The 26,153-nt window shown below is 44.1% G+C and overlaps 1 protein-coding gene across 2 annotated transcripts in view; it reads right to left on the bottom strand.

Annotated features, from left to right (window-relative positions):
* LOC147441295 (uncharacterized) overlaps positions 1-26,142 on the bottom strand; it is a 94,298-nt gene extending 68,156 nt beyond the window's left edge. The window contains exon 1 of one of the 2 annotated variants that reach the window (XM_086482981.1): positions 25,886-26,142. In XM_086482981.1, coding sequence (XP_086339107.1) covers positions 25,886-26,062 — 177 coding nt within the window. In that variant the 5' untranslated portion in view covers positions 26,063-26,142. The remainder of the gene's footprint in view (positions 1-25,885) is intronic. The other variant, XM_086482982.1, reaches the window with a different exon arrangement.
* Between the last annotated feature and the right edge of the window lie 11 nt (positions 26,143-26,153).

The raw sequence follows: 26,153 nt of genomic DNA, 5'->3' as shown, positions 1-26,153 counted from the left end.
CATGCTACAGACGGAATACGTAGCGTCCCAGCAAAATACCTCGAATAGCATGATGGAAACAACAAAACACCGCACATACGCATACCTGACAAAGCCTGTGAGCATATAATCAAGTCGTACACGAACAGAGAGAGATAGAGAGCGGGAGAGAGCGAAAGAACACGTGCAGGCACACCTCCTAGAGCGGAGTGCTACGCCGGCACGGCGAGAGAGAAGAGAGGAGAGGAGAGAACAAGACACAAGCACTGGGTACAATCTCCCCCCGTGCAAGAGTGACCATTTCCCTCTTGCACGTATTTCATTTATAGATTTCTTAAATGGTCAAATTGAGTACAAACTGGTCGGCCGGTCATAAATGGCCAAAGCTCATAAAAGAGCACTTGAATAATAAAATGTACAATGTATATACTTTCATTCGCATAGGCCTAGCTCGGTTCCAGACTTTTTCCACCTGTCAGCTGCAACAAATAATAAAATATCAATTCCATAACAGGACATGTAGAGAGAGAGAGAGAGAGAGAGAGAGAGAGAGAGAGAGAGAGGACACACCCATGGGGTCCCAACCAATCCTCTAAAGGGCCCCCCACACCATTACTATCCACCGATGTGGTATTTGCTTTAGATTGCGTAAATGGGAATGTACACAGAAGTAAAACCTCAATGCAAGACTCTACTCGACCACTGAATGATGTTCCATCGGTAACTCTTCAAGATGAAGCACCTCCAGCCAGGGAGAAAGCGCCAAAGGAGAGTGGATGAGGGCGATGGCTCTCAAAAACGCTAAGAAAATGCACACACAGAGTGCCCTTGGAATCTTATGTCAAATGATGAGGGAAGTGGTCGTTTTATAGAGAAATGAGTGGCCTCAAGTTCCGATGAACTGTCATCCAATAAATGAGTACGATCTAGTAAGTGCATTGTGCACACATACGATTTTTGGCAATACTGCGAAAGTATCTCAAAGACATGTGATGCATTTGACCTAGGACTTGAACCTAGATCTTACAGGCGGGAGGACAGCAATTACAGATCACAAACTTTTTTCTAACGCCCTCCCCCCCCCCCCAAAAAAAAAAACCAGATGTCACGTGACACATCCAACCCTATGTGTCCGTGGACAAGCTACAGCATGACGAGGGTTCGGTTCAGTCAAGTCAGTCTAGAATAGAAAGTGATCTGGCACCTTTGTGAGTCTGTTCACAGACCGTGCATGTCCAGGCACTTAGATTAGATGGATATCCTTTGGTTGCACACAGCATGATCGTCAGATTTCCATCAGAACCCATCAAGAGCATTTTTACATTGCATAGACCTATTTTCCCTATTTTTGACATTTTTCACTTGTTATTTTCTAATGACTTTTGTTGGAAAGTAGGTAGGGCAAATTGACTAAGTTTGTATAAGTAGAAACCTAGCGCTAGCACTTTCTGGCAGAAGAGGCAGCAGGAGCAGGAGCACTCGCCCAACAGGCAACTTCTCAGCAGAACCCCCAGATGCCCTAGCGTTTTTGCATCACAACAGAAGGCTAGCGTTTTTGGACCAGATCAGCTAGCGTTTTTGCTTTGACAACAGCCTGGCGACAGCAAGAAGCAGCAGACTCCCCAGCGTTAGCAGATTTCCACCGCAAGGACAAAGATCAGCCCTAGCGTTTTTGCATCTGCAAGGCACTTCAGCGTTTTTGCAGATCTTCGTGACGGAATCCCCACAAGCATCAGCGTTTTCAGTTTTCAGCAGTCAAACTCCACAGTAGAACCCCCGAACCTCGCAGATCTCACCTTCCCGCAGCAAATTCTCGCCGCACGGTCAGATCCTGTGTAGTTTGCAGATTCAGCCCGGAAAACGCAGATTTCAGCATCTGCGTTTTCAGCGCGTCGTTGTCGTACCGTCGTCATCGACATAGTCACCGACATAGAGTCAGAATTCAGCAGATAAAGATTTTCAGATTTCAACCCTTAGCAATTTCAGATTTCAGCCCGTCTCGTCGTCGTCCTCATCGTCATTGACATCGTCGGTAAGTCCAAGCATTGTAGAGATTTGTGCAATCATTGTAGAGATTTGTGCAACCATAAGTAGACCACTCTCGCCATAGAGAGTGGGGCCCTTGGAGGAGGGTTTGGCAACTTCCGGTGTCGTATTCTCTTCTCTGTCTATCTATCAGTCTCATGCACTTCCATTCACAGTGTCCATTCACTTTGTTTGTGTCCATTGCACTCTCTCACTAAAGGAACGGAAGGCTCTCCCTTCCGTAAGTAAAAGGAACCCTTGAGCACAGTTTGGAGCACTCAACTTGAGCAAAGTTCAACATTCACTTCCGCTGCACCTTACATTGGTATCAGAGCTTTGGCAATGTTCTGTATCACTCAAGGAAAGAACCACAAGAACCACAGAATTTTTTTGCTTATTGCGGTCACACGTAACCCAAGTCCTCTTGGGCGTGTTGATTCCTAATCGTGTTTTTGAAGAGTGACAGGAAACCCAAGAAAGAAGGGCTTGTCCAGCCTCTCCTTGTACCTCTTTTCACTCATTGAGAGCGGACCGTGCACTTAGCGGCCGGCCAATCGACGTGAGGTCGGAAAAAGCAACCTTGGTGTGAGCGCAAGGCCGCCAAAGGGGTGCACCCGCGGAAAAGAGCAGAACTCAGGTGAAGAGAAGATCCCTCTCTAACACAGATTGCAGGCGAAAGAAGAACCGCAAGAACCTCAAGAACCCCAAGAACCAAGACCCCCAAGAACCAAGACCCCTAAGAACCCAAGTTCCTCGTGAACTTAAGAACCCAAGACCACAAGAACGCACGACTTCACTGGATGGTCATCACTCGAAGCGGAATGGATACTTCGCATGGAGGTGATGAGCATGAGAGAGGCGAAGATGAGTTTTCCCCACCAGGAGGTTTTTCCGACCCTCCACCTTCCCCATCTACGCCAAGGATTGCATTAACTCCTATGGAGGAGTTGAAGCAATTGCTTATGGAAAGGAAGTTAGAACGCGAAGAAAGAAAAGCAGAAAGAAAGGCCTACGAAGAAAGAAGGGCAACCATAGATCGTGAATACGAAGAAAGCGTGGCAGCCATAGAGCGTGAAGCACAATTGGAAGCCAAAGAAAGACAAGCAGGATTTGATCGCGAGAACAAAGCAAGAAAAAACAAGAGCGACCAACACATGGAAGAGTTCTTGAGACTCTTTTCAATTGTGGAGGCACCGTTTGCACAGAATTCGGAAAAGGAGACTCTCTCCGTCTCTTCTCGCAAGCATGACACACATGATTTGCATGATAATGATGAGCATGATGATTTGAATGATGATGATAAGCATGATGATTTGAATGATAATGACAAGCATGATGAATTGCATGATAATGACAAGCATGATGATTTGCATGATCAAGATGTGATTTCTCACAAGCATGATGATTTGCATGAAGATTATGTGATTGTTCACAAGGATGATGTGTTAGTTGATACTTTCTCTAGTGAAGCTACCCTCATTGCAGATTCGATCAATCACGAAGAACCGATCTTGGCTCTCGAGTTGAGGTCCAAAGACGCCCCTCAGGAAGAGCCCCCTCAGAAAGAACCCCCTCAGGAAGAACCGATCTTGGCCCTCGAGCCTAGGTCTCAAGAAACCCCACAGGAAGTATTATGTGTTCGAGTGATTCGTCAGCACGCATTGTACGAGTGCTTCATTCGTGATCGTTTCCTGTATTTTAGTCAGCGTCTTTATGTGATCCCTTTTCCTAGGCATGACATATTGTACGTTGAGCGCGTCTCACTCATGAATGAGCATGGATGTATGCGGATTTCTCATGAAAAGCTGAAAAGTATACATTCAAGGAAGTCATCTGCCATGTCTCTCCCTTGGCATGACACAATCGTAGAAAGAGCACAAGAAAGATTCAGCATCAAGCATCGGCATTTCCATTGTGTTTTGCCACAGTTGATTGATTTAGATCAGAAAGGTGAGTTTGGATTCCATTTTTGCATGTGTTTGATGAATGGTTTGGCACTTCGTCTCTTCTTTCATCTACATTGCATGCACAGTCCTTTAGGAAGATTAGATTTTTTCCAGTCACTTTACATGGACTAGGTATGTTCATGCTTTTGTGTTGGAAGTGGTTTCAGGAATTTTAAGCCTCTGAGATTCTTGAAGAAGATGGACCTACGTCCATAGACGAAGTTGAAGCATTGAAGGAGCTACAGATGATTTTGTGTCGCTTTCGGCGTGGCCCAAAAAAGCAAGCGTTGCAAACCTTTATGAAGTTCAAGTATCGCACGACCCACACCTCAGAGTGGGCCGGCAAAGAGTCCTTTCAAGAATTCCGGATGTTGTTGGCGATCTCCGTGGACTCCATACAGTTCGGTACCAGTACCTCACTTTGAAAAGGAGGGGATGTCACATGACACATCCAACTCTATGTGTCCGTGGACAAGCTACAGCATGACCAGGGTTTAATTCAGTCAAGTCAGTCTAGAATAGGAAGTGATACGGCACCTTTGTGAGTCTGTTCGCAGACCGTGCATGTGCAGACACTTAGATTAGATGCATATCCTCTGGTTGCACACAGCATGATCATCAGATTTCCATCAGAACCTATCAGGAGCATTTTTACAGTGCATGGACCTATTTTCCCTATTTTTTGACATTTTTCACTTATTATTTTTAAGTGACTTTTGTTGGAAAGTACATAGACCTATTTTCCCTATTTTTGACATTTTTCACTTCTTATTTTTAAGTGACTTTTGTTGGAAAGTAGGTAGGGCAAATTGACTAAGTTTGTATAAGTAGAAACCTAGCACTAGCACTTTCTGGCAGAAGAGGCAGCACGAGCACTCGCCCAACAAGCAACTTCTCAGCAGAATCCCCAGATGCCCTAGAAATAGGTTTACACTCGATCATACCAAATGCTTCCAGCAACTCTTGGACATACCGCTGCTAAAGAGAGAAAGATGTCCCCCTTTATCTGCCATATCTCCAATCCACAAACGTAATGAAGCAAGCCGAGATATGTCATCTCAAACTCCTTAGCCAAGGTCTCAATAGTCCTGCGGATGTGCTCAATATGGCTACCTGTAATCACAAGATCGTCCACAGAGAGAATAAATAAGTGTCACCAATCCACCCTCACCGTAAATATACAAATCCGGGTCTGCAGAAGAACGACAAAAAGAACGTCGTAGGAAGCAAAAGCCTATCCTTTGGTACCACACTTGAGAGGCTTGTCTCAAGCCATAGAGAGTCTTCCACAACCTGCAAACCATATCATTGAAATCTGAATCCAAGAACCCTGGAGGTTACTTCACATACACCTCCTCCTATAAGTTGCTTTTGAGGAAAGCCGAGACGACATCTATTTGATAACGGGCCACCCAAAAAAGGCAAGGGCAAAAATTGTCTGAATGGTCGCCATCCTCGCAATAGATGCAAACGTCTCATTGTAGTCCACACCATATCTCTAAGAGAAGACCTTGGCAACAAGTTGTGTCTTCTGCTTATCCAAAGAGCCATTAGATTTGTACTTGAGCCTTGTTGACCATTTGTCACCAATCACCTTCCGCTTGGCATGCCACAAAACCAAATCCCAAGTGTTATTCTTCTTGATGGAATCATGTAAGGTGCAGCGGAATGAATGTTGTATTTTCTCAAGATTAGTGATCTTTATTGCTCAAGGTTCCTTTTAGTTCTTAGGGAAAGAGAGACCTTTCCATCTTGTAGAGTGCTATGATCACGAACAAGGTGAGTGGATATTGTGCGTGCAAGTGAATGAGACAGAGAAGGAGAGAGAAGAGATACGACACCCGAGAGGTTGTAAAACCCTCCTCCGAAGGCCCCACTCTCGTCGGCGAGAGTGGTCTAACTTGATTGCACAAAGGTGTACAATGCGAATGCAATGGATTGATGCAACTTGGACTATGCTGATGACGACGACGGTGGTGACGACGACGACTCGATGGCTGAAATCTGTAGTCTTCTATCTGTTGTTTTTCGGGACTGTTTCGGTGGCTGAAAATGACTGTTTTGGCTGCGTTTTTATGGCTGAAAATGGGGGAGCATCTGCAACCGATCTGGGGCTGATCTGCTACTGTGTCTAGGGCTGAAAACTGTGTGTATCTGCTGCGGCAAGGGGCTGAAAGTCAAAACGCTGGCTGAATCTGCATCTTGCCAAAAACGCTACTGCTGGTTTGGTGTTGCAAGCAAAAACGCTGAAGTCTTTGATGCATGGGATGATAATCTACTACAAAACGCTGATCAATGCTGGCTGCCTAGTGTTAGTGAAAACGCTAATGGCTGGGCTGAGCCTGTCACAGGAAAAGCGCCAAGAATTGGAGGCTTCTGGCGATGGCTGGCTGTAGGGAGAAAAACACCAAGGGAGGGTGGTGATGGTGATGGTGATGGTCTAATGCTAAGGCAGGGTACTGCTGAGAAGTTGCCTGTTGAGCGGGAAGCTCCTGCTGCCTCTTCTGCCAGAAAGTGCTAACTTGGGTTTGCTTATATATTAACTTAGCGAAATTGCCCTACCTACTTTTGTTGGAAAGTCACTTAAAAATAATAAGTGAAAATAACCAAAAATAGGAAAATAGGCTAAATGCACTGGAAAATTCCCCTAACTGATGCTAATGGATTCTGATGGGAATTCCGATGATCATGCTGTGTGCAACCGGGATATGCATCTATGCTAAGTGACTGGGCATGCACGGTCTACGAATAGACTCACAAAAGTGCCAGATCACTGCTAATCTAGACTTGACTGAACTGACTGAACCCTGCTGTGGTGTAGCTTGTCCACGGACACATAGGGTTGGGATGTGTCACGTGACATCCCCTCCTTTTCAAAGTGAGGTATTGGTACCGAACTGTATGGCGTCGAGGGAGATCGCCAACAGCATCCGGAATCTTGGAAGGGACTCTTCGCCGGCCCACGCTGATGTGTGGGTCGTGCGGTACTTGAACTTCATAAAGGTCTGCAACGCTTGCTTCTTTGGGCCGCGCCGAAAGCGACTCAAAGTCTTCTGTGGCCTCTTTGATGCTTCAACTTCGTCGAGTATCCTGCTTCTTTCGTCTTCAAGAATTTCCATGGCTGAAAATTCCTGAAACCATCTCCAACACAAAACCATGAACATACCTATTCCATATAAAGTGAAGGAAAAAAATCTTGTCTTTCTCAAAGACTGTGTATGCAATGTAGATGAACAAATAGACGGAGTGACAACCCGTTCATCAAACACATGCAAACAATGAGGTCGAATCTTTTCTATGTGATCGAAATCAATCAACTGTGGCAAATCACACTGGAAATGCCCATGGTTGGTGCTCATACTATCATGTGATCTTTCGGAAACTGTGTCATGCCAAGGAAGGGACAGGGAATGTGATTTCCTGACATACAAACTTTTCACCTTTTCATGAACAATCCGCATACATTCGTGCTCATCCATGAGAGAAACGTGCTCAACATACAGTATGTCATGCCTAGGAAAAGGGATCACATAACAATGCTGACTAAAATACAGGAAACCTTCACGAATGAAACACTCGAACAATGCGTGCGTATCAATCATGCGAACACATAATACTTCCTGTGAGGGTTCTTTGGACCAAGGCTCGAGAGGCAAGATGGGTTCGTCCTGAATGATCGAATCGTCTTGTGAAGGTTCTTTGGACCTCGACTCAAAAGCCAAGATCGATTCTTGGTGATTGATCGAATCTACAACGAGGTTAGCTCCGCTAGAAAAAGCATCTACTAACATATCATCCTTGTGAACAATCACATCATCTTCATGCAACTCATCATGCTTGTGAGAAATCACATCTTGATTATGCAAATCATCATACTTGTTATTGTCATCCAAATCATCATGCAAATCATTGGCATCCAAATCATCATGCTTAGCAATATCATTCAAATCATTGTGCTTATCATTGTCAATCAAATCATTATCATGCTTCACACAATCATGCAAATCCTCTGTGTCTTGCTTTGGAGAAGAAAGACTGCGAGAGTCTCCTTTTCCCGAATCTCGTGCATCGGTGCTTGCACTTGAGAAAAGAGTCGCAACATCTCTTGCAGTCGTACTTTGTTCTCGCGATAAAATTCTGCTTGTCTTGCTTGGTTCTCTGCTTGTCTGCGTTCCATTTCTGCTTTTCTTTCTTTGAATTCACGATCCAATGTGGCTTGTCGTTCTTTGAATTCACGATCCAATGTGGCTTGTCGTTCTTTGGCTTCCAAGCGTGCTTGCTCACGCTCACGCGCTATGCCTGCCATTCTTGCGGCATTTCTTGCTTTGCGTTGTAAATTCTGTTCCATAAAGAACAATTCCAACTCCTCCGTTGAAGTTAGTGCAATCAGTGTCGTAGATGGAGAAGGGTCAGAAAAACCTCCCGATGGGGAAAATTCTTCTTCACCTCTCTCATGCTCATCACCTCCAAGCGAAGTATCGAGTCCGCTTTGAGTGATGATCATTCTGAAGTCGTGGGTTCTTGTGGATTCTTGTGGATCTTGGGTTCTTAAGTTCACGAGGAACTTGGGTTCTTGAGGGTCTTGGGGTTTGAAGTTCACGAGGAACGTGGGTTCTTGAGCGTCTTAGTTCTTGAGGTCCTTGATTCGTGAGAATCTTGGGTTCTTGAGGTTTTCTTTTGCTTGTAAATCGCGTTGGAGAAGGATCTTCTCTTCACCCGAGTTCTACCCTTTTCTGCGAGCGCACCCCTTGGCGGCCTTGCGGTCACACCAAGGTTGCTTTTTCTCACCTCAATGCCAAGGTGGTAAGGTACGTAAGGTACGGTACGTATTCGGTACGACCTGTACGTAGTACCGAATGGATAGAGTTGTTAGGTACGTAAAATTCGTAGGTTTTTTTTTTAAATGCCAAAAACCTACAATACGGTCTGTACTTGATAAAAAATTCATAAGTATCACTCCAAGGATGTTAGTTCACTATTCTGTAAACCAAGGCAAAGCTTTCATACAAGTTCCTAATCGTGCTTGCCCTCCTATATTCACCACCGCAATGACGTTCGTGTGTGCTCTACAAATGCAAGTTGTATCGAAATGTCTACAAAACTAGGTGTTGGGATAAGGCTAAAGAAGGGCAAACCAAAAATTCCTGCCACAATAAGGTTTAATTCCACACATTACCCACAGCACTCCACCCACCCAAAAAAAAAAAAAAAAAACGTACGGTACGGTACCGTACGGTACGAACGTACCATACCGTGCAGATCCGTACGTACGTACGGATCCTACCTTGCACCTCACGTCGATTGGCCGGCCGCTAAGTGCACGGTCCACTCTCAATGAGTGAAAAGAGACACAAGGGGAGGCTGGACAAGCCCTTCTTTCTTGGGATTCCTGTCACTCTTCAACAAAACACGAATAGGAATCGACACGCCCAAGCGAACTTGGGTTCGTGCGACCGCAACAAGCAAAAAAAATCCTTGTGGTTTCCTTGAGTAATGCAGAACACTTCCAAAGCTCTGATACCAATGTAAGGTGCAGCGGAATGAATGTTGTATTTTCTCAAGATTAGTGATCTTTATTGCTCAAGGTTCCTTTTAGTTCTTAGGGAAAGAGAGAGCTTTCCGTCTTGTAGAGTGCTATGATCACGAACAAGGTGAGTGGATATTGTGCGTGCAAGTGAATGAGACTGAGAGAAGGAGAGAGAAGAGATACGACACCCGAGAGGTTGTAAAACCCTCCTCCGAAGGCCCCACTCTCGTCGGCGAGAGTGGTCTAACTTGATTGCACAAAGGTGTACAATGCGAATGCAATGGATTGATGCAACTTGGACTATGCTGATGACGACGACGGTGGTGACGACGACGACTCGATGGCTGAAATCTGTAGTCTTCTATCTGTTGTTTTTCGGGACTGTTTCGGTGGCTGAAAATGACTGTTTTGGCTGCGTTTTTATGGCTGAAAATGGGGGAGCATCTGCAACCGATCTGGGGCTGATCTGCTACTATGTCTAGGGCTGAAAACTGTGTGTATCTGCTGCGGCAAGGGGCTGAAAGTCAAAACGCTGGCTGAATCTGCATCTTGCCAAAAACGCTACTGCTGGTTTGGTGTTGCAAGCAAAAACGCTGAAGTCTTTGATGCATGGGATGATAATCTACTACAAAACGCTGATCAATGCTGGCTGCCTAGTGTTAGTGAAAACGCTAATGGCTGGGCTGAGCCTGTCACAGGAAAAGCGCCAAGAATTGGAGGCTTCTGGCGATGGCTGGCTGTAGGGAGAAAAACACCAAGGGAGGGTGGTGATGGTGATGGTGATGGTCTAATGCTAAGGCAGGGTACTGCTGAGAAGTTGCCTGTTGAGCGGGAAGCTCCTGCTGCCTCTTCTGCCAGAAAGTGCTAACTTGGATTTGCTTATATATTAACTTAGCAAAATTGCCTTACCTACTTTTGTTGGAAAGTCACTTAAAAATAATAAGTGAAAATAACCAAAAATAGGAAAATAGGCTAAATGCACTGGAAAATTCCCCTAACTGATGCTAATGGATTCTGATGGGAATTCCGATGATCATGCTATGTGCAACCAGAGGATATGCATCTATGCTAAGTGACTGGGCATGCACGGTCTACGAATAGACTCACAAAAGTGCCAGATCACTGCTAATCTAGACTTGACTGAACTGACTGAACCCTGCTGTGGTGTAGCTTGTCCACGGACACATAGGGTTGGGATGTGTCACGTGATGGCCAACTTCCACTTTGATTGTGAAAGACTAAAGTGCCTCCTCAGCTGTCAGAGGATCTCTATGTCTGATCACTGTAGATATCAAAGCATAGTTTACCTGCAATAAAGTCCCATTTGTCTTGGCAATCCGAAGTCCCTGAGAATGTCACGTCGTACTAGCATCACACCAATCTAGTGGAAAATCTAAAGTAGCTACATCTCGCAAAGTCTCCAATAGTATCATCATTGAGATCTCCAAGTATCGACACATTTGGGGTTGTCGTGGAAGACTTGGGAGCAGGAGCGAAAGCCCTCTCTGAAGGAATGTGCTCGTCAAAGACCACATCGTAGCTAAGTACAACGTCCTTCTTCACTAGTGTGAATTGCCGTCACAATTGTCTCTGCCCACAAAGACTTCGGCACATCTCTATGCTCGAGCATAAACCGAACCATCTCAACCATTGTCCTATTCTTCCGCTCCACAACTCCATGCTCTGAGGACGATCCGGTATTTGCAAGCTCCGCTTCATGTCATTGTCCACACAAAACTAAATAACTTGTTGCTGAATTTTCGTAAATTGCACTTACATGCTGACGTGGTAGGTTGTACGAATTTCCGTGATTTGCATTGGCACATTTTGCGCATATTTTTGGTGCAGATACTTTGGAAATCATTGCTTTTGGATGAACTGCTTTTGGAGCTCTACTTTTAGGCATCCCTTGTACCGTTTATAAATGCCCAGAGGGCCAGTCTCTAGAGACAATCTGAATGCAATCTCTAGGAGAGCTTGACCCTCAAGGAGTAGTACCTTTGCGAAGCATTAATAAAGAAATATCAGAAGGGACACCAGTCACTAGGGCAATGCACATGGGGATGTAACTCTGCCATTCCATGTCTATTCAAGTTTATTTTAGTTATTTGCGGTTTCTGTTCGTGTGTTGCTGTTGATTTCTCGCCTAGAGTGTCCAACCCTATAACAACCTCCAAAGCAACCCACTTTATCAAAGAAAATCATATAAGGACGAAAGCCGATCCCAAACTTGCTTCGTGTCCTTCATCAATCGGATGTGACCAATGACCGAAGGTGTACAGTTGAGGATGATAAATGATTGGATTCGAGCATCGACACACTTTCATAGCTTCGCTCTGCACGATCCTTTGGCTTTTGAAAGTTACTGTTGACAAAACCTCCAAGCTCATAAGAGTCGAGGGCCGTAGTCATGGTCACTTTGCAAATGGCATAATTCTTGCAAATCAATTGCCAAGATCCAAAGGAAAGGTAGGAAGGGTAGGTATCTTGATTGGTTGATCACCTATGCTGAAGTAGAACTAGGACCAATCTTCCCACTCGTCATTGACAACAAGGCGGAAAAAAAAAAACCTTAAAAAACGTTGTGCAGTATAGATACTCATTACCAGTACAAAAAAAAAAAAACCTTAAAAAACGTTGTGCAGTATAGATACTCACTACCAGTACAAAAAATGTAAGGTGGAGCGGAAGTGAATGTTGAACTTTGCTCAAGACGAGTACTCCGAACTGTGCTCAAGGGTTCCTTTTACTTACGGAAGGGAGAGCCTTCCGTTCCTTTAGTGAGAGTGGAAATGATCACAAACAAAGTGGTAAACAATGTGAAAGAAGGTGTTGAGACTGAGAGATAGAGAGAGAAGAATACGACACCAGAATGTTGTCAAACCCTCTGTTGGGTTAAAGCCCCAAATGGCCCCCTTTGTGTATAGTTTTAAAGGTTATTAACCTTTGGCCAAGTTCACATTGAACTTGGCCACTAACTTTAAATTAGTCCTATACTTTTAATAAAGGGAATGTGAGTCAATTTACTCACTAAGTCATTCCCCTCAAGAATTGTGTAGCCCTCCCTCTCTCTCTCTCTTCGTTCTCTAGCGCTCCCCCTTCTGCACGCAGTCGCCCCTCTCCAAGGCACAAGCCCTGCACATCTCCGCCTGCTCTATCACTTGCACAGACTGCTGCGCTCATCAACTGGTATCAGAGCAAAATTAGGATTTGCTCCCAAACCTACAAAGGCTGATTTTCAGCCAAGGAGGTCAACTTTCGCGAAAGATTTTGCAATTTCATCGCCAAAGGACTCGTCCCCGGACACTAGAGGGCTCCCGGCAAGTCAAATTAACCTAAAACATGCTGAAATTAGGTCAAAATCAGCAAATTACAGGTTATGACAGCAAAATAATCCTGCAAATCATGTATTAAGGTGTGGGAACATCTTTGCTAGGTCCCCACTACCCGAAAACAAAGAAATTGCCGAAAAACAGGTCCCAAAACAGGTGTTTTCAGCAAATTTCATATTTACGCAGGTTTTTGCAAGTGTATTTTTGATGCGTCTACATAAGGGAAAGTGCAAATTGATGCAATCTACGCACATTTGACAAGTTTTGGCTATGGATGACCATTTGTGGCTCGTTTTTGTGCAATTTGATGCTACAAATTGGGGCTTTTGCTCATACATGCTTCTAAAGGCTGTGCATTAGCCTTATGTATGTTCTGTGAGGCTAAAAACAACTAAAATTGTTGTTTTTGAGCACAAATTCACTCGCTGAAATTTTCTGCGCATAAATTTCGGAAATTGTTTTTTGTGCCTAAATCAACCCATTTTGCCCCAAATTGCTCCTGTGACCATTTGGAGCTGTAGTGCATACTTATGTGCTCCGGTTTTTGTGCATTTTGTCCAAAAATTAAACATATTAGCTGAAACCGGCCTGTTCAATCCAAAAAGGGCGGTAGACCTTAGACTTAAACCTTATTTGCTTTCACCCATTGAATTTGTCGCCCACTTTACCTGTACTTTCAAGACACAACAAAGGGGAAAGGGATACAGGCTGCTAGATTGCACCTGTATGAGTAGACCGACACCAGATTGGCCCCTAACTTAGGCGCCCCTTTCGGTATTTCTTTATTGTTTAAAAGAGGGAATAAACATTGTGGTTCCCTACAAGCTGCCCTGCACAAACTTGGCTGAATTTCAACTGTTCCGGCCCGATTTCGGCAACATAACTGCACTAGGACCCTTCACAGTCAATATTCCCACGCATTGAATGACTTTCCCGACCCATACGGGCACTTTGCAAAACCTGGTGAGAATCTGCAACACGCTGAATTCTCTTTTTTCAGCCCCGAAAATGTGCCAGATCACCTATACAGCGGTCCCCTTGTGTCCCCAAACCTCCTGGGGGTATTAGGGACCGTTTAGGGCCAAAACCCTAAACCTGCAAAAATACACAGCAGGCTGTAATTTACTGTTTCGGACTCCGTTTCACATGCCGGTCGCATCCGTAGCAAGTCCTCGAGCTCCCGCACCTGTAGGGCAACTTGCCCTTTGAATCGGACGAGAAGTCTGGCGTGAAACCTCTCCGAATTCACCTGTACCTGCGGGGGATTAGCCGCTAGATAATCCAGTACCTGTACAAGAGGCTCTTGCCTCGGCAATCGCACATGAACCCACACGACTGTACATTGGTCAATTGAAAATCCCACTAGAGGGACATAACATACTGCCATAGGGGAGAGAGAGGGCAGTGCGTAGCGTGCAGGGCATCACTCCTGGCACCACACTGTACATAGGAGGGAAAGGAAGCACTCCATAGCTCTTAACCTGTGACAAAATCTGCAAATGAGCCTCTTTCCCCTTCAAATTCAGCGCCACCTTCTCTTGCATGAGGAAAGTGCACAGAAATGTGCCGCTTGGCACATTTACAAGTCATTTCCCGTTTTGGGGTTGTCGCCTAAAAATCTCCCAACCGGTTGCCCAGTTGACTTCACGGCAGAGTAAGAAAATGTTCCCCTCGTCATTCCGGAGGTAATGACGCAAACACATTTTTAAGTCCCAAAATAGCAATTCCCTAAATTTTAGGAGATGCTGCCATTGTATCTTTCTAGGTCATCTGACCCCCTTTGTACACTGCAGCCACACCCAGAATTGAAATGTAGCCTCTGTAGCAAAGGATTCCACTTTGGCTAGTCAATGACCCCACTTTGGCTAACCATAGTCCTTGTCCAACCTTAGTGCTCTCTTGCCCTCAGGCCTGGACTCCCTCTGGACAGTTCCACACTAGCTATACAATGCAGGGCACTTAGATTTCCCGAGGGGTGTTTCCAAAAAGTGAAAGTAAATAAATAATAAGAAAGAAATCAACAAAAAGGATAGATAGTAGTCACACGCTGGTGACATACCCCCCTCTTGAAATCTCAAACGTCCTCGTTTGCATCTATGTCGTATATGCTCACAGTCAACACTGATGTATTCAACACTTGTCGACACATGTACGACACATACATGCTCATTGTCAACCCTGGTGTATTCAACACCTCGTCGACACATGTATTGCCTGCATGTAAACCCTGTCCCAATGACAGTGGTAGCTTCGCACTCTGCCATTGCTTTGAGTCACTAACTTTCCAATGACAAAATGATAGCCACACATTTTGCCACTGTCTTATAGTACACGTTGGGCCCAGTAACACTTTCGAGCATACCCAAACCGACAGTTTAAGAATGAAGTTACACATGTACCCTTTAATAGAAGCAATTACTGTATCCTTGACAATGTCACAAAAATACGGAAGCGAAAACTGACTGTTAAATGCAATTTATATACTCAAGAGACTTTGGAGAGAAAGAGAGAAAGCTTGACACATCATTGGGGACCAGAAGATGGGCTGGTCCCCCCCCATAAAGATAATATCTTTATTACTAAGGGAGAATTCTTTACAAGCACAGGAACGGGGCGAAAGCCTGTCCTCTATTCTTTCTTGTCCTTCTTCTTCTTCTCACTGAGAGAGTAGAAGAACTGCTCTCCTGACTACTAAGAGGATCTTTCCTCTTCTGTGAGATTTTGGGAAGCTCTCGTAGATGAGAGTCTATCTTCCACAAAACTCATCGGAAGCTCTCAAAAATAAGAGTCTATCTTCCGCTAACTATGTTTCTTCGGACATAATCATTCCTGCAGTCAACCCACGAAGGAAACATGCAAAACACACGCACACACGCTTGCTGTAATTTTCTGCACATAACCAGAAATTGTTACCTGAGCGCGTTCCAATGCCGAAACGGAGGTCCTTTTCGCGACGGAAATGCTCCAAACTTTGTGTGTGTGTATAGTAGGTAGAGAGGAATAGTTTCCTACTAAAGCTTTGCTGAAATTCACCCTAATACAGGTGATTAGGGGCTGAAAACAGAGAATTTGCAGCAGCTAGTAGAGAGAGAAAAAGAGTTTTCTACTACTTTACGCGATGAAACTTCTCCCACAGCTGCCTATGACCATGAGAGGCCTTGTTCTAGGTGATGGGTGCACAGAGGCTCCACATACACCACAAGATGCTGCTCTCAAGCTTCAATGGAGAGCTTCACTGCGTAGAGGACGTTCAACTTAGGGGGGGTAGTGCACTGCCAACCTGGCAAGAGGGGGAGGGGCTGCTCTCTTATAGCCTCCCAGAAGAGGGGGCGCTAGCATGAAGAGAGAGAGAGAGAGAGAGAGAGAGAGAGAGAGAGATTGCATGGGAAAGTGTGCCAAGTGACACACTTACTTTAAAATTTAAAAACCATTCAACTTTTGACTTTAAAAATCCTATGCTAGTTAATGAAATGTGCAATTAAGTGTACAACTCTACACATAGATGCAACCAATTAAATTGTTAACTGCTCCTCAACGCAATGCCGTACCGACACTGCTCTCGCATTACCTGTTCGCACTTGTCCGGCCATTTGGTCCAGCGCAAATCGTTTAAGAATACTTCTAAGGCCGTAAAATAATCAGGCCTTAGGGTTATTATTCTAAGGACCCCATCTCATTCCTGTGCTTGCACTAGCGCGCGTAATTTTCTGAGCCTGAAATCTGAGGCTACTATCTACCCCTTCATTGAAGACCCGATTTCCCAATCGCTAGGGCTTCAAGGTATTTTCTGCTAGGGTCTCCCTGAGGTGCATTGGCCCAAACTTGGGCGCACCTGAGGCCCCAAAACTGCTAAATCTATTCTGATGTGCACACAACTAATTAGATAATTCTTTTCTCGTAAATAAATTAATTATTTACCAAGTCTGACTTAGTTGCAGAAAAACTGACAAGAAATACTCACTTCTATAGCACTAACCAAACTTTTGGACATTCCATAAGAGCAATTGCCAAACTGACAATCTGTACAGCTCTAACATTGATGTAACATGTACTTGATTTGAGCTCACTTTAGATACGATGTACATCATTTGTTTCAGAAGCCATTGTCACACTGACAATCCATGTAGCTTTGAAACTCAAGGGGTCAAAGTAGGTTGCAAATCGAAGGCTTCAAGGTAAAGTGATAACACAGTTGGTGACTCTGCAAGTTCACCTTCTTCCATCTACTTAGCATCCATTGGTGGATAGTTTCTGAACTTTACCAAGTAACGCCTAGCAACCTTGCCTTTCACTTTTCTTTCTTTATGTGCCAAAATCTGTTCCGGGACCAAGATCTCGTCAAATTCCTCGACTTCCGACTGATCTTCAGATGGCATATCTTCTGGCACATCACCCACATAGGGTCTGAGAAGACTCACATGAAACGCATTGTGAATCTTCCAACTGTCAGGCAATTTCAGCCTATAAGCAACATCACTGATTATGTCGCACACTTGAAAAGGCCCATAGTAACGCATGCTGAGCTTTGGAAACAGTCTTTCCTTGCCCTTCATCTTCTTTAACCTTGCCTTTTCGAAGCGTAGAAGCACCAAATCACCAAGTGAAAATAGCACTTCACGACGGTGACAATCAACTGCCTTCTTTTGCTTTGCCTGAGTCCTTTCCAAGGCCACTTTGACCTTCTTGTACATTTCATCCATGTCCTGAACATACTTATCTGCTTCAAATATCTTGTCCTTTGTATGCAGTATGGGAGGAACTTTCTTGCCACCTTCAACTATCTCGAAAGGTGCCTTGCCAGTTGATGAGTGCACTGTATTATTGTATGCATACTCCACCAATGCCCTCTTATTCGTGCAACTATGGCCTCATCTTCTTCGGATGTGAAGAATCTCTTTGAAATTAGGAGGTTCGATGGAACAAGTTTCGACCTTTGGAAAGACAGGAACCAAGGAATCCTATTTCTTAAGGATTGCGAAGGGGCACTTGAACAGGTAAAGCCACAGAATATGACGGATGAAGCATAGGTTAGCCTGAACAGGAAGGCAGTTACATACATCAAAATGGCCATGACCGATGAGACAGTCATTGATTTGAAAGGTCTCACAACTGCTTTTGATGTGTGGAAGAAGGGATGTATGAGAATACAACGCCTGTCAACCAAGTGCATTTGATGCGAAAACTTGTTGGCATGCAACTAGATGAGTCCAAGAGCGCTGCAGAGCACTTGTCGTTGTTCCCAGGTACTTTGTCGCAGTTATAGGATTCAGGTTTGCCTCCTTTTGATGATAAGCTGAAAGCTATCTTCTTGCTTATGACCTTACCTGATTCATGGGAAACATTGGTGGTTTCATTGTCAAATAACCTCAATTTGACCTTTGATGGTGTTAGAGGTTCTATCTTGAATGAGAAAATCAGGAGAAAAACAAATGGAGAGGGAGGCAGCTCTGCCAACATGGTTAGAGGCAAGACAGAGAAGAAGAATGTCTATGCACAAAGGAGTAAGAGTAAAAGTAAGGAAAGGGGAAATGCCAACAAAGGCAAGGGTGATATAACTTGCTATCAGTGTGGCAAGAAAGGTCACAAGAAACCCGAATGCAGGTACTACAAAGCCGAGTTAGAACAGAAAAAGAATGGCGGAGACAAAAAGAAAGAGAAGAAGGAAGTCAAGACAGATGCACAGGATAGCTCAAAGGACAAAGAGAAGGCCAATGTGGCTTCTAATGTTGTGATTGAGGAGCTATCAGATGTAGAGGACATCTTGTGTACCACTTTGTCAGATGATGATGCTTATGACCTTGATGCCTCTCTCAATGTTCATTCACAGGACATGCAGATCACCAAGAGTGATCTTATTGATGCTTTGTTGACTGTCAATGATGCATTATCCCAGACTTGGATAGTTGATTCCGGTGCTTCATTTCATGTGACTCTTATCAAGGAGTGTTTCTCTACTTTTGATGCAGGCAAGCATGGCCATGTACACCTTGGAAACAATCATGCATGTTCCATTGAGGGTAATGGGACTGTGCATCTCTCCATAGATGGCACAAATGAGCTTGTTTTGCATGATGTTAGATATGTACCGGAATCAAGAAGAGTCTGCTTCCTGTTGGTCAGATGGATATGCATGGTTACAGCATCTTGTTTGAGAGAGGATCATGGAAATTGACTAAAGGCTCAAGGCTGATTGTAAAGGGCACAAAGAAAGGGACACTTTACTGCATGCATGGAAAGGCCGTGTTGGGCAAGTTTGTTGCATTGGCTGAAATTAACTCTCAGATGGAGTTGTGGCACAAGAAGCTTGGCCATTTGAGCCAAAAGGGCCTTTCTAAGCTTTGTACTTTGAACAAGCTTGATGCTAAAGGCACAAAGCTTGACTTTTGTAATGAATGTTAATATGGCAAGCAAGTAAAGCGTTCTTATTACTCCGGTGTCTCTCATAAATCTTGTGTGCTTGATCTTGTACAATCTGATGTATGTAGCATGCCTACTAAGTCTATGGGAGGTGCATGCTATTTTGTCTCCTTTGTTGATGATCATTCTAGGAAAATTTGGGTTTATTTGCTTAAATCTAAGGCTGAAGCTTTTGCTGCGTTTAAGAAATTTCATGCATTTGTGACCACCCAAACAGGAAGAAAGCTAAAATGCTTGCGTACGGACAATGGGGGGGAGTTCACAAGTACTGAATTTAACAAATTTTGTGAAAATTTGGGCATTAAGAGGGAGCTTACTGTGCCATACAACCCCTCTTCTAATGGTGTGGCTGAAAGATTCAATAGGACACTTTGTGAGAGGGTGAGATGCATGTTGTCCACTAATCTCTCTCATGGATTTTGGGAAGAAGCTTTGAAAACTGCAGTCCATATATGCAATCGATCCCCTCACATGTCTTTGAAAGGTGACATCCCTGAAGAGGTTTGGTCTGGCAAGCCTGCTTCATATGATCACTTACGCATTTTTGGTTGCGAGGCTTTTGTGCATGTTAGACCTGAGTTGAGGAGTAAACTAGATGCCAAGTCCATTAAAGGCCTTTTCATGGAATATAGTGAAGAAGGCGAAATGGTTTACAGGATTTGGTTACCTCAGCTCAAAAGGGTTATACGTAGCCGGGATGTTGTTTTTAATGAGGCAAGGCTGCTTCAAAACAATTGTGCCTCAAAGCATGATCATAAAAGGGTCGAATTTCAGCATGACCAGCCACCTATTAGGCCTACTCTTGACCCTCAGGATGCACCACATATGGCAGATGATCCAGTGGTGTTTGAGCCAGAAGATGTTGGGCAGCAAATTGAGGCTCCTGAAGGGCATTTGCAGCCACGAAACAATGCTGAAAATGATGTACAGCAACCCATTGTTGATGATTTTCTCATGCCACCTAATGTAAACCCATTGCTGGATAATGTGGATCATTGGGTGAGGCAGTCTACTCGTCCAAGACGGCCCGTGAGTAGATATGATCCCTCTTTGCATTACGTTATGTTGACACATGAGGGAGAGCCTCTTACGTATAAAGAGGCAAAGACATGTGAGCACAGCGACAAGTGGGAGCTTGCCATGCAGGAAGAGATTAAAGCTTTGCATGCTAATCATACTTGGGATTTGGTGGAATTGCCCAAAGGAAGGAAGGCTATTCCTAACAAATAGGTGTATAAAATCAAGACAGTTGATGCAAAACCCAAGTATAAGGCAAGGCTAGTTGCAAAGGGATATGTTCAAACCAAGGGCATAAACTTTCAGAAAGTGTTCTCTCCTGTTGTGAAGATGACCACTTTGCGTGTATTGTTTGCCATAGTGGCCGCTCTTGATTTGGAAATGGACCAAATGGATGTACATACCGCTTTCTTGCATGGTGATGTGGAGGAAGAGCTTTACACGAAGCAACCCGAGGGTTTTGTTATTCCTGGCAAGGAACATTTGGTATGTATGCTCAATAGAAGCTTGTAGGGGCTGAAACAATCATATAGACAATAGTACAAGAAGTTTGATCGCTTCATGCTTAAACATGGTTACAAAAGAAGCCATGTAGACCATTGTTTGTATACCAAATGTGATGAGGATAGCAGCCCTATCATTCTTGTGCTCTATGTGGATGATATGTTGATAGCTGCAAAGAAAAGAAGCACTGTTGATGCTCTTAAAGGGTAGCTGAAATCTGTATTTTCAATGAAAGACCTTGGGGTAGCTGAACATATACTTGGAGTGCGTGTTACAAGGCAAAGGAACTAGCGCATATTGTATTTGTCACAAGAAAAGTACATTGAAAAGGTGTTGGACAGAATTAACATAGCTGAAGCAAAGCCTCTTGGTGTGCCATTACAGCCATATGTCAAAATCTCAAAGGATGATTGCCCAAGTCAAAGGAAGAAGCCAATGACATGCAAAGTGTGCCTTACGCTTCAGCTTGTGGTTCACTTATGTATGCTATGGTTGCTACTAGGCCTGACATAGCCCATAAAGTGGGAGTTGTGAGCCGGTTTATGGCTAATCCAGGCAGGTTGCATTGGGATGCAGTGAAGTCCATTATGAGGTACTTGAAAGGGACTAAAAACAAATGCCTCTGCTATGGTAAAGGACCATTACAGTTGAAGGGATTTTGTGACTCTGACATGGCTAGTGATGTGGATACACGGAAATCCACAAGTGGCTATGTGTTTACTCTTGCAGGAGATACTGTTTCATGGTGTTCTAGATTGCAAAAGATCGTTGCATTGTCTACGACAGAGGCTGAATATATTTCAGCCACTGAAGCTTCCAAAGAAGCCATTTGGTTAGCACGTCTATGCAGCAAGTTTGGTTTGCCTGCCAAGGCACCTATGCTTGGTTGTGATAGCCAGAGTGCCATATGTCTGGCAAAGAATGCCATGTTTCATGCACGCACAAAGCATATTGATGTGCGGTATCACTTCATTCGAGAAGTGCTTGAGGATGGCCTTATTACATTGGTTAAGGTCCATACATCACAAAATCCAGCAGATGCTCTCACTAAGTGCTTATCCAAAGCACAACTTCTGCTATGCATACAGATCATGAGAGTCGCGTAGCTTAAAGGCGCCATTTATGCCTTTAAGTGGGAGGTTGTTGGGTTAAATGCCCAAATGGCCCTCTTTGTGTATAGTTTTAAAGGTTATTAACCTTTGGTCAAGTTCACATTGAACTTGGCCACTAACTTTAAATTGGTCCTATACTTTTAATAAAGCGAATGTGAGTCAATTTACTCACTAAGTCGTTCCCCTCAAGAATTGTGTAGCGCTCCCTCTCTCTCTCTCTTCGTTCCTCTAGAGCTCCCCCTTCTGTAGGCAGTCGCCCCTCTCCAAGGCACAAGCCCTGCACATCTCCGCATGCTCTATCACTTATACACACTGCTACGCGCTTATCACCCTCCTCCAAGGGCCCCTCTCTTGATGGCGAGAGAAGTCTTTGCTATTGATTGCACAAATCTCTACAATGGTCTAAATGCAATGGTCTTGCCGACGATGTCGAAGATGATGATGGCGACGACGAGACCTGCTGAAAATTGAAAACGCTAGGGGCTGAAATCTGCAAATCTTGTATCTGCTGAATTCTGACTCTATGTCGGTGACGACGCTGATGACGACGATGCGACGACGACGTGCTGAGAACGCAGATGCTGAAATCTGCGAATAGCGGGCTGAATCTAAGAATAGATGGCTGATCTGACCTTGCAACGAGGATCTGCTACGGGAAGGTGAGATTTGCGAGGTTTGGGGATTGCGGTACGGAGTCTGACTCTTGAAAATGCAAAACGTTGATGCTAATGGGGTACTTGTCGCTGTGAATCTGCAAACGTTGATGGTACTCTGCAAATGCAAAAACGCTAGGCTGATCTGCTGTCTGTTGCAAAAAGACTAGGGGATCTGCTGTGAATATGCTAACACCAGGCTGATCTGCAATTGCAAAATGCTGGGGCTGATCTGCAATGGCTGAAAAACGCTGGCCTTTCTTGATGGCTGAAAACGCTAAGTTGTTCCGCCGAGGGTCTTGCTAAGAAGGTGCACTGCCGGACAACTGGGTCTCTACTGCCTCTTCTGCCAAAAAGTGCTAGCGCTAGCTTTTCTTATATACTTCCTTAGCCAAATTGCCCTACCCAGTTTCCCAACTAAGTCACTTATTAATAATAAGTGAAAAATGGCTAAAATAGAGAAAATAGGTTCTGTGCACTGTAAAATGCTCCCGATGGAATCTGATGGTAATGATGATGATCATGTTGTGTGCAACCAGAGGATATGCACTCTAAGTGCCTGAACATGCACGGCATGCGAACAGACTCACAAAAATACCAGAATACTTCCTAAGCTAACTGAACCCTTGTCATGAAGTAGCTTGTTCACATGCACATAGGATTAGATGTGCACGTGACATCCCCTCCTTTATAAAGTGAGGTATTGGTACCGATCTGCATGGCTTCCTTATAGGCTGCAAACAATTTGGGATAATCTTTAAAAAACTCTTCATCGACCCACACTGCATCGTGGGTTCCTCGATCCTTGAACTTCAAAAAGTACTGTCTCACTTGCTTCTTTGAACCATGGCGAAACTGATGCAACAACACTTGCTCCGGCTCCATGACTTCACCTTCATCGATGATCTCCGGTTCTTCTTCTTCTGAAATGTCCTTTAGAGGTGTTCCTTGAAACACTTTCAACCAAGAAATATGGAAAACGTTGTGCATTGACCATGAGTTAGGCAATTGTAATTTCATTGAAACCTCATTTATCTTTTTAATGACAGAAAATGGACCATACATTGTAAAAGACAACTTAGTATATTTCCAACTTGCTTAAGACGTTGCTTCATGATTCTTAAATACACCCAATCCCCTTCCTTGATCGAAGCATCCTAACGATGCTTGTTGGCCTATCGTGAGTAAGACTCTTAAGCCTTGCTTAGCCGAAGCTTCACACTCTCAGAAATCTCATCCAACGACTGACTTTCAGCATTCGCATCAGGCATTTGACTGACCGAGCGAATCAAAAGTGACTAGAATGGACAGCCAAAAGCTGCCTCATACGGAGTTCGACCAATGGCAGAGGAAAACGAGTCATTCAAAATAACCTGAACCAATGGGAGATAGAGCTCCCAATGAGACTGCTGAACATGCACATATGACTTTAAAACATCAAAAGCCAACTAATTGAAAATCTCTGTCTGACCATCTGACTATGGATGAAAAGCCGATGAAAAATTCAACTTAAGTGCCAAAATTTTCAAAGAGTGCGCACCAAAAATTGGATGTGAATTTAACATCCCGATCTAAAACAATCGATTTTGGCAAACCACAGAGAGGATACCAATGCTTAATGAACAACCGTGCTACATCTTGAGCGGTGACTGTGGCCTTACAAGGAATCAACATGCAAAACTTGCTAAAACGATCAACAATTGTCAAACATTGAGTATTCCTTGAATGCAAACTAGGTGGAAGGTTAGTCACAAAATCCATGGAAATATCTTGAAAAGGTCCATCGGGAATAGGCAACGGAAGCAAGAGGCCTTGCTGCCAACTCTGAAGAGCTTTTACATTTTGACAAATAGTGCACTGTGACACCTAGGATCACTTATATAGGGAATTAAAGCTAGATCGGACAATGCCACTAAAAATCCCACGATCTCTAAAAAAGTCACTTATATAAGAGTTAATGAACTCACTTATAATAGGTGCTTCACACGCAAATAAATACCTAGGCTGGGTACTAATGCAACTGTATGGGAACACTCCTCAGTGCCTACACCTAGCAAACAATGGTTGTGCTCATGTGCAATCAAAGGTTATGCAACTACTCTAAAGTGCTTGGACATACACGTCTTGCATACTTGCTCACAAGGGTGCCAGAACACTTGCTAGGCTTTCCTAAACCCCAGAAATTAGAGTTAGCTTGTCCACATGCACATAGGGTTAGATGTGCAAGTGACACTACCCACATTTTATGAGCACAACTATAAACACTAGAGACTCTGACCCCGAGAAACCCTAAGAACAGGGGTCCCACTTCATGCCAACAGCCAATCTATCGGGTGGGATGGGCAACACCGTGAAATGCACCACCGAGAAGTACAACGACCTCAGGTTGGCCAGGAGCAGCCACAAAACAGCCCTCACTCCCCAATCTGCTCCTTGGAGATATTGAAGCCACTATCGAACAGGAATCTAAAACTCTTCACAAACACAAGAGGGAGTCAAACTTCAAAGAGCAGCTGGTTTTTCAGGTTCTTCGATCCAGCAAAGGTCAGAGAATCCCAGGCTACAGGACAAGCAAACTCTACAATAGAGAGAGAGAGAGAGAGAGAGAGAGAGAGCAAAGATCCGAGCTAAGCACCATCAAGTGGGAGGGAAGATCAGATCAGCTCCATTTCAAATCAAAGCATTTTTTTCATTGCATCCCCCACATTGTTCACTTCTGCTTGATCAAAGAAGTGGAAGGGTGCATGTTGATAAGTTGACTACTTCATAGGTGCCAAGAAACTCGTTTCTTCAATCAATAAAACTTAGAAATTTTTAAGACGCCGAACCTTCTAGTAAACGTTTCAAACACGCAAGCTTTCTACTAGTGTTTAAGTCCATATGCTGCTTCAATTAAATTTTTCAGCTTCAAAGTGAGTTTTTGATTTACCTCGGCTTTTTATGTTGATTTGTGTGTACAATGTGTTATGAGAGTAAGCTCTAACTAGGGCTTGACAATCAAAGATTTCGACGAAACTTCTAATGTGGCGTTTCATAAAATAATAAAACCGTTTTGAAACTTATGGAACTCGTTTTATAGAAAAAGTTTCAAAACTTCCTGGCTACTATGGTCTACTTCCACACAAAGAGCTTGACAAGGTTCAGATTGATAAGATCATGAGAGGACCCATAGAGTAACTGTTCTACCTTACATTAATGTAATCAGGCAAACATGGCATGATGATGGTTGACTTGTTTATCTACAGCCGTCAGTAGATACTAAAACTCTCTCTCTCTCTCTCTCTCTCTCTCTCTCTCTCTCTCTCTCTCTCTCTCTCTCTCTCTCTCGCGCACACACACACACTCAAAAGCACAAAAGAAGGTTCAAGGAGACCTTTCTGACGCCACCATGAGTGAAATTCTCTGCCGCGAGAATGTTAGGGCCTTTAGCAGACGCATCCAGCTCCATAGGCTCTTCTTTAACCTTAGGAACGACATTCGTGTTGATTGATGAGGCTCTGCTGCCTGAAGCAGAGCCACCCTTCTTCGGCTTTGATGGAGCCTCTGCCATGGAAGGGCAGGTCGACGGACGGGATCGATCCCGGTCCGTTCTTACAACGTTATGATCGGATAACAACTGCCGGGTTTTGGATTTTACCTCT

This window comes from Adiantum capillus-veneris, chromosome 15, assembly GCF_014529385.1.
Source record: "Adiantum capillus-veneris isolate H3 chromosome 15, ASM1452938v2, whole genome shotgun sequence".
Lineage (NCBI taxonomy): Eukaryota > Viridiplantae > Streptophyta > Polypodiopsida > Polypodiales > Pteridaceae > Adiantum > Adiantum capillus-veneris.
The sequence above is the reverse complement of the archived record's forward strand: the minus strand, read 5'-3'. Positions and strand labels throughout refer to the sequence as shown.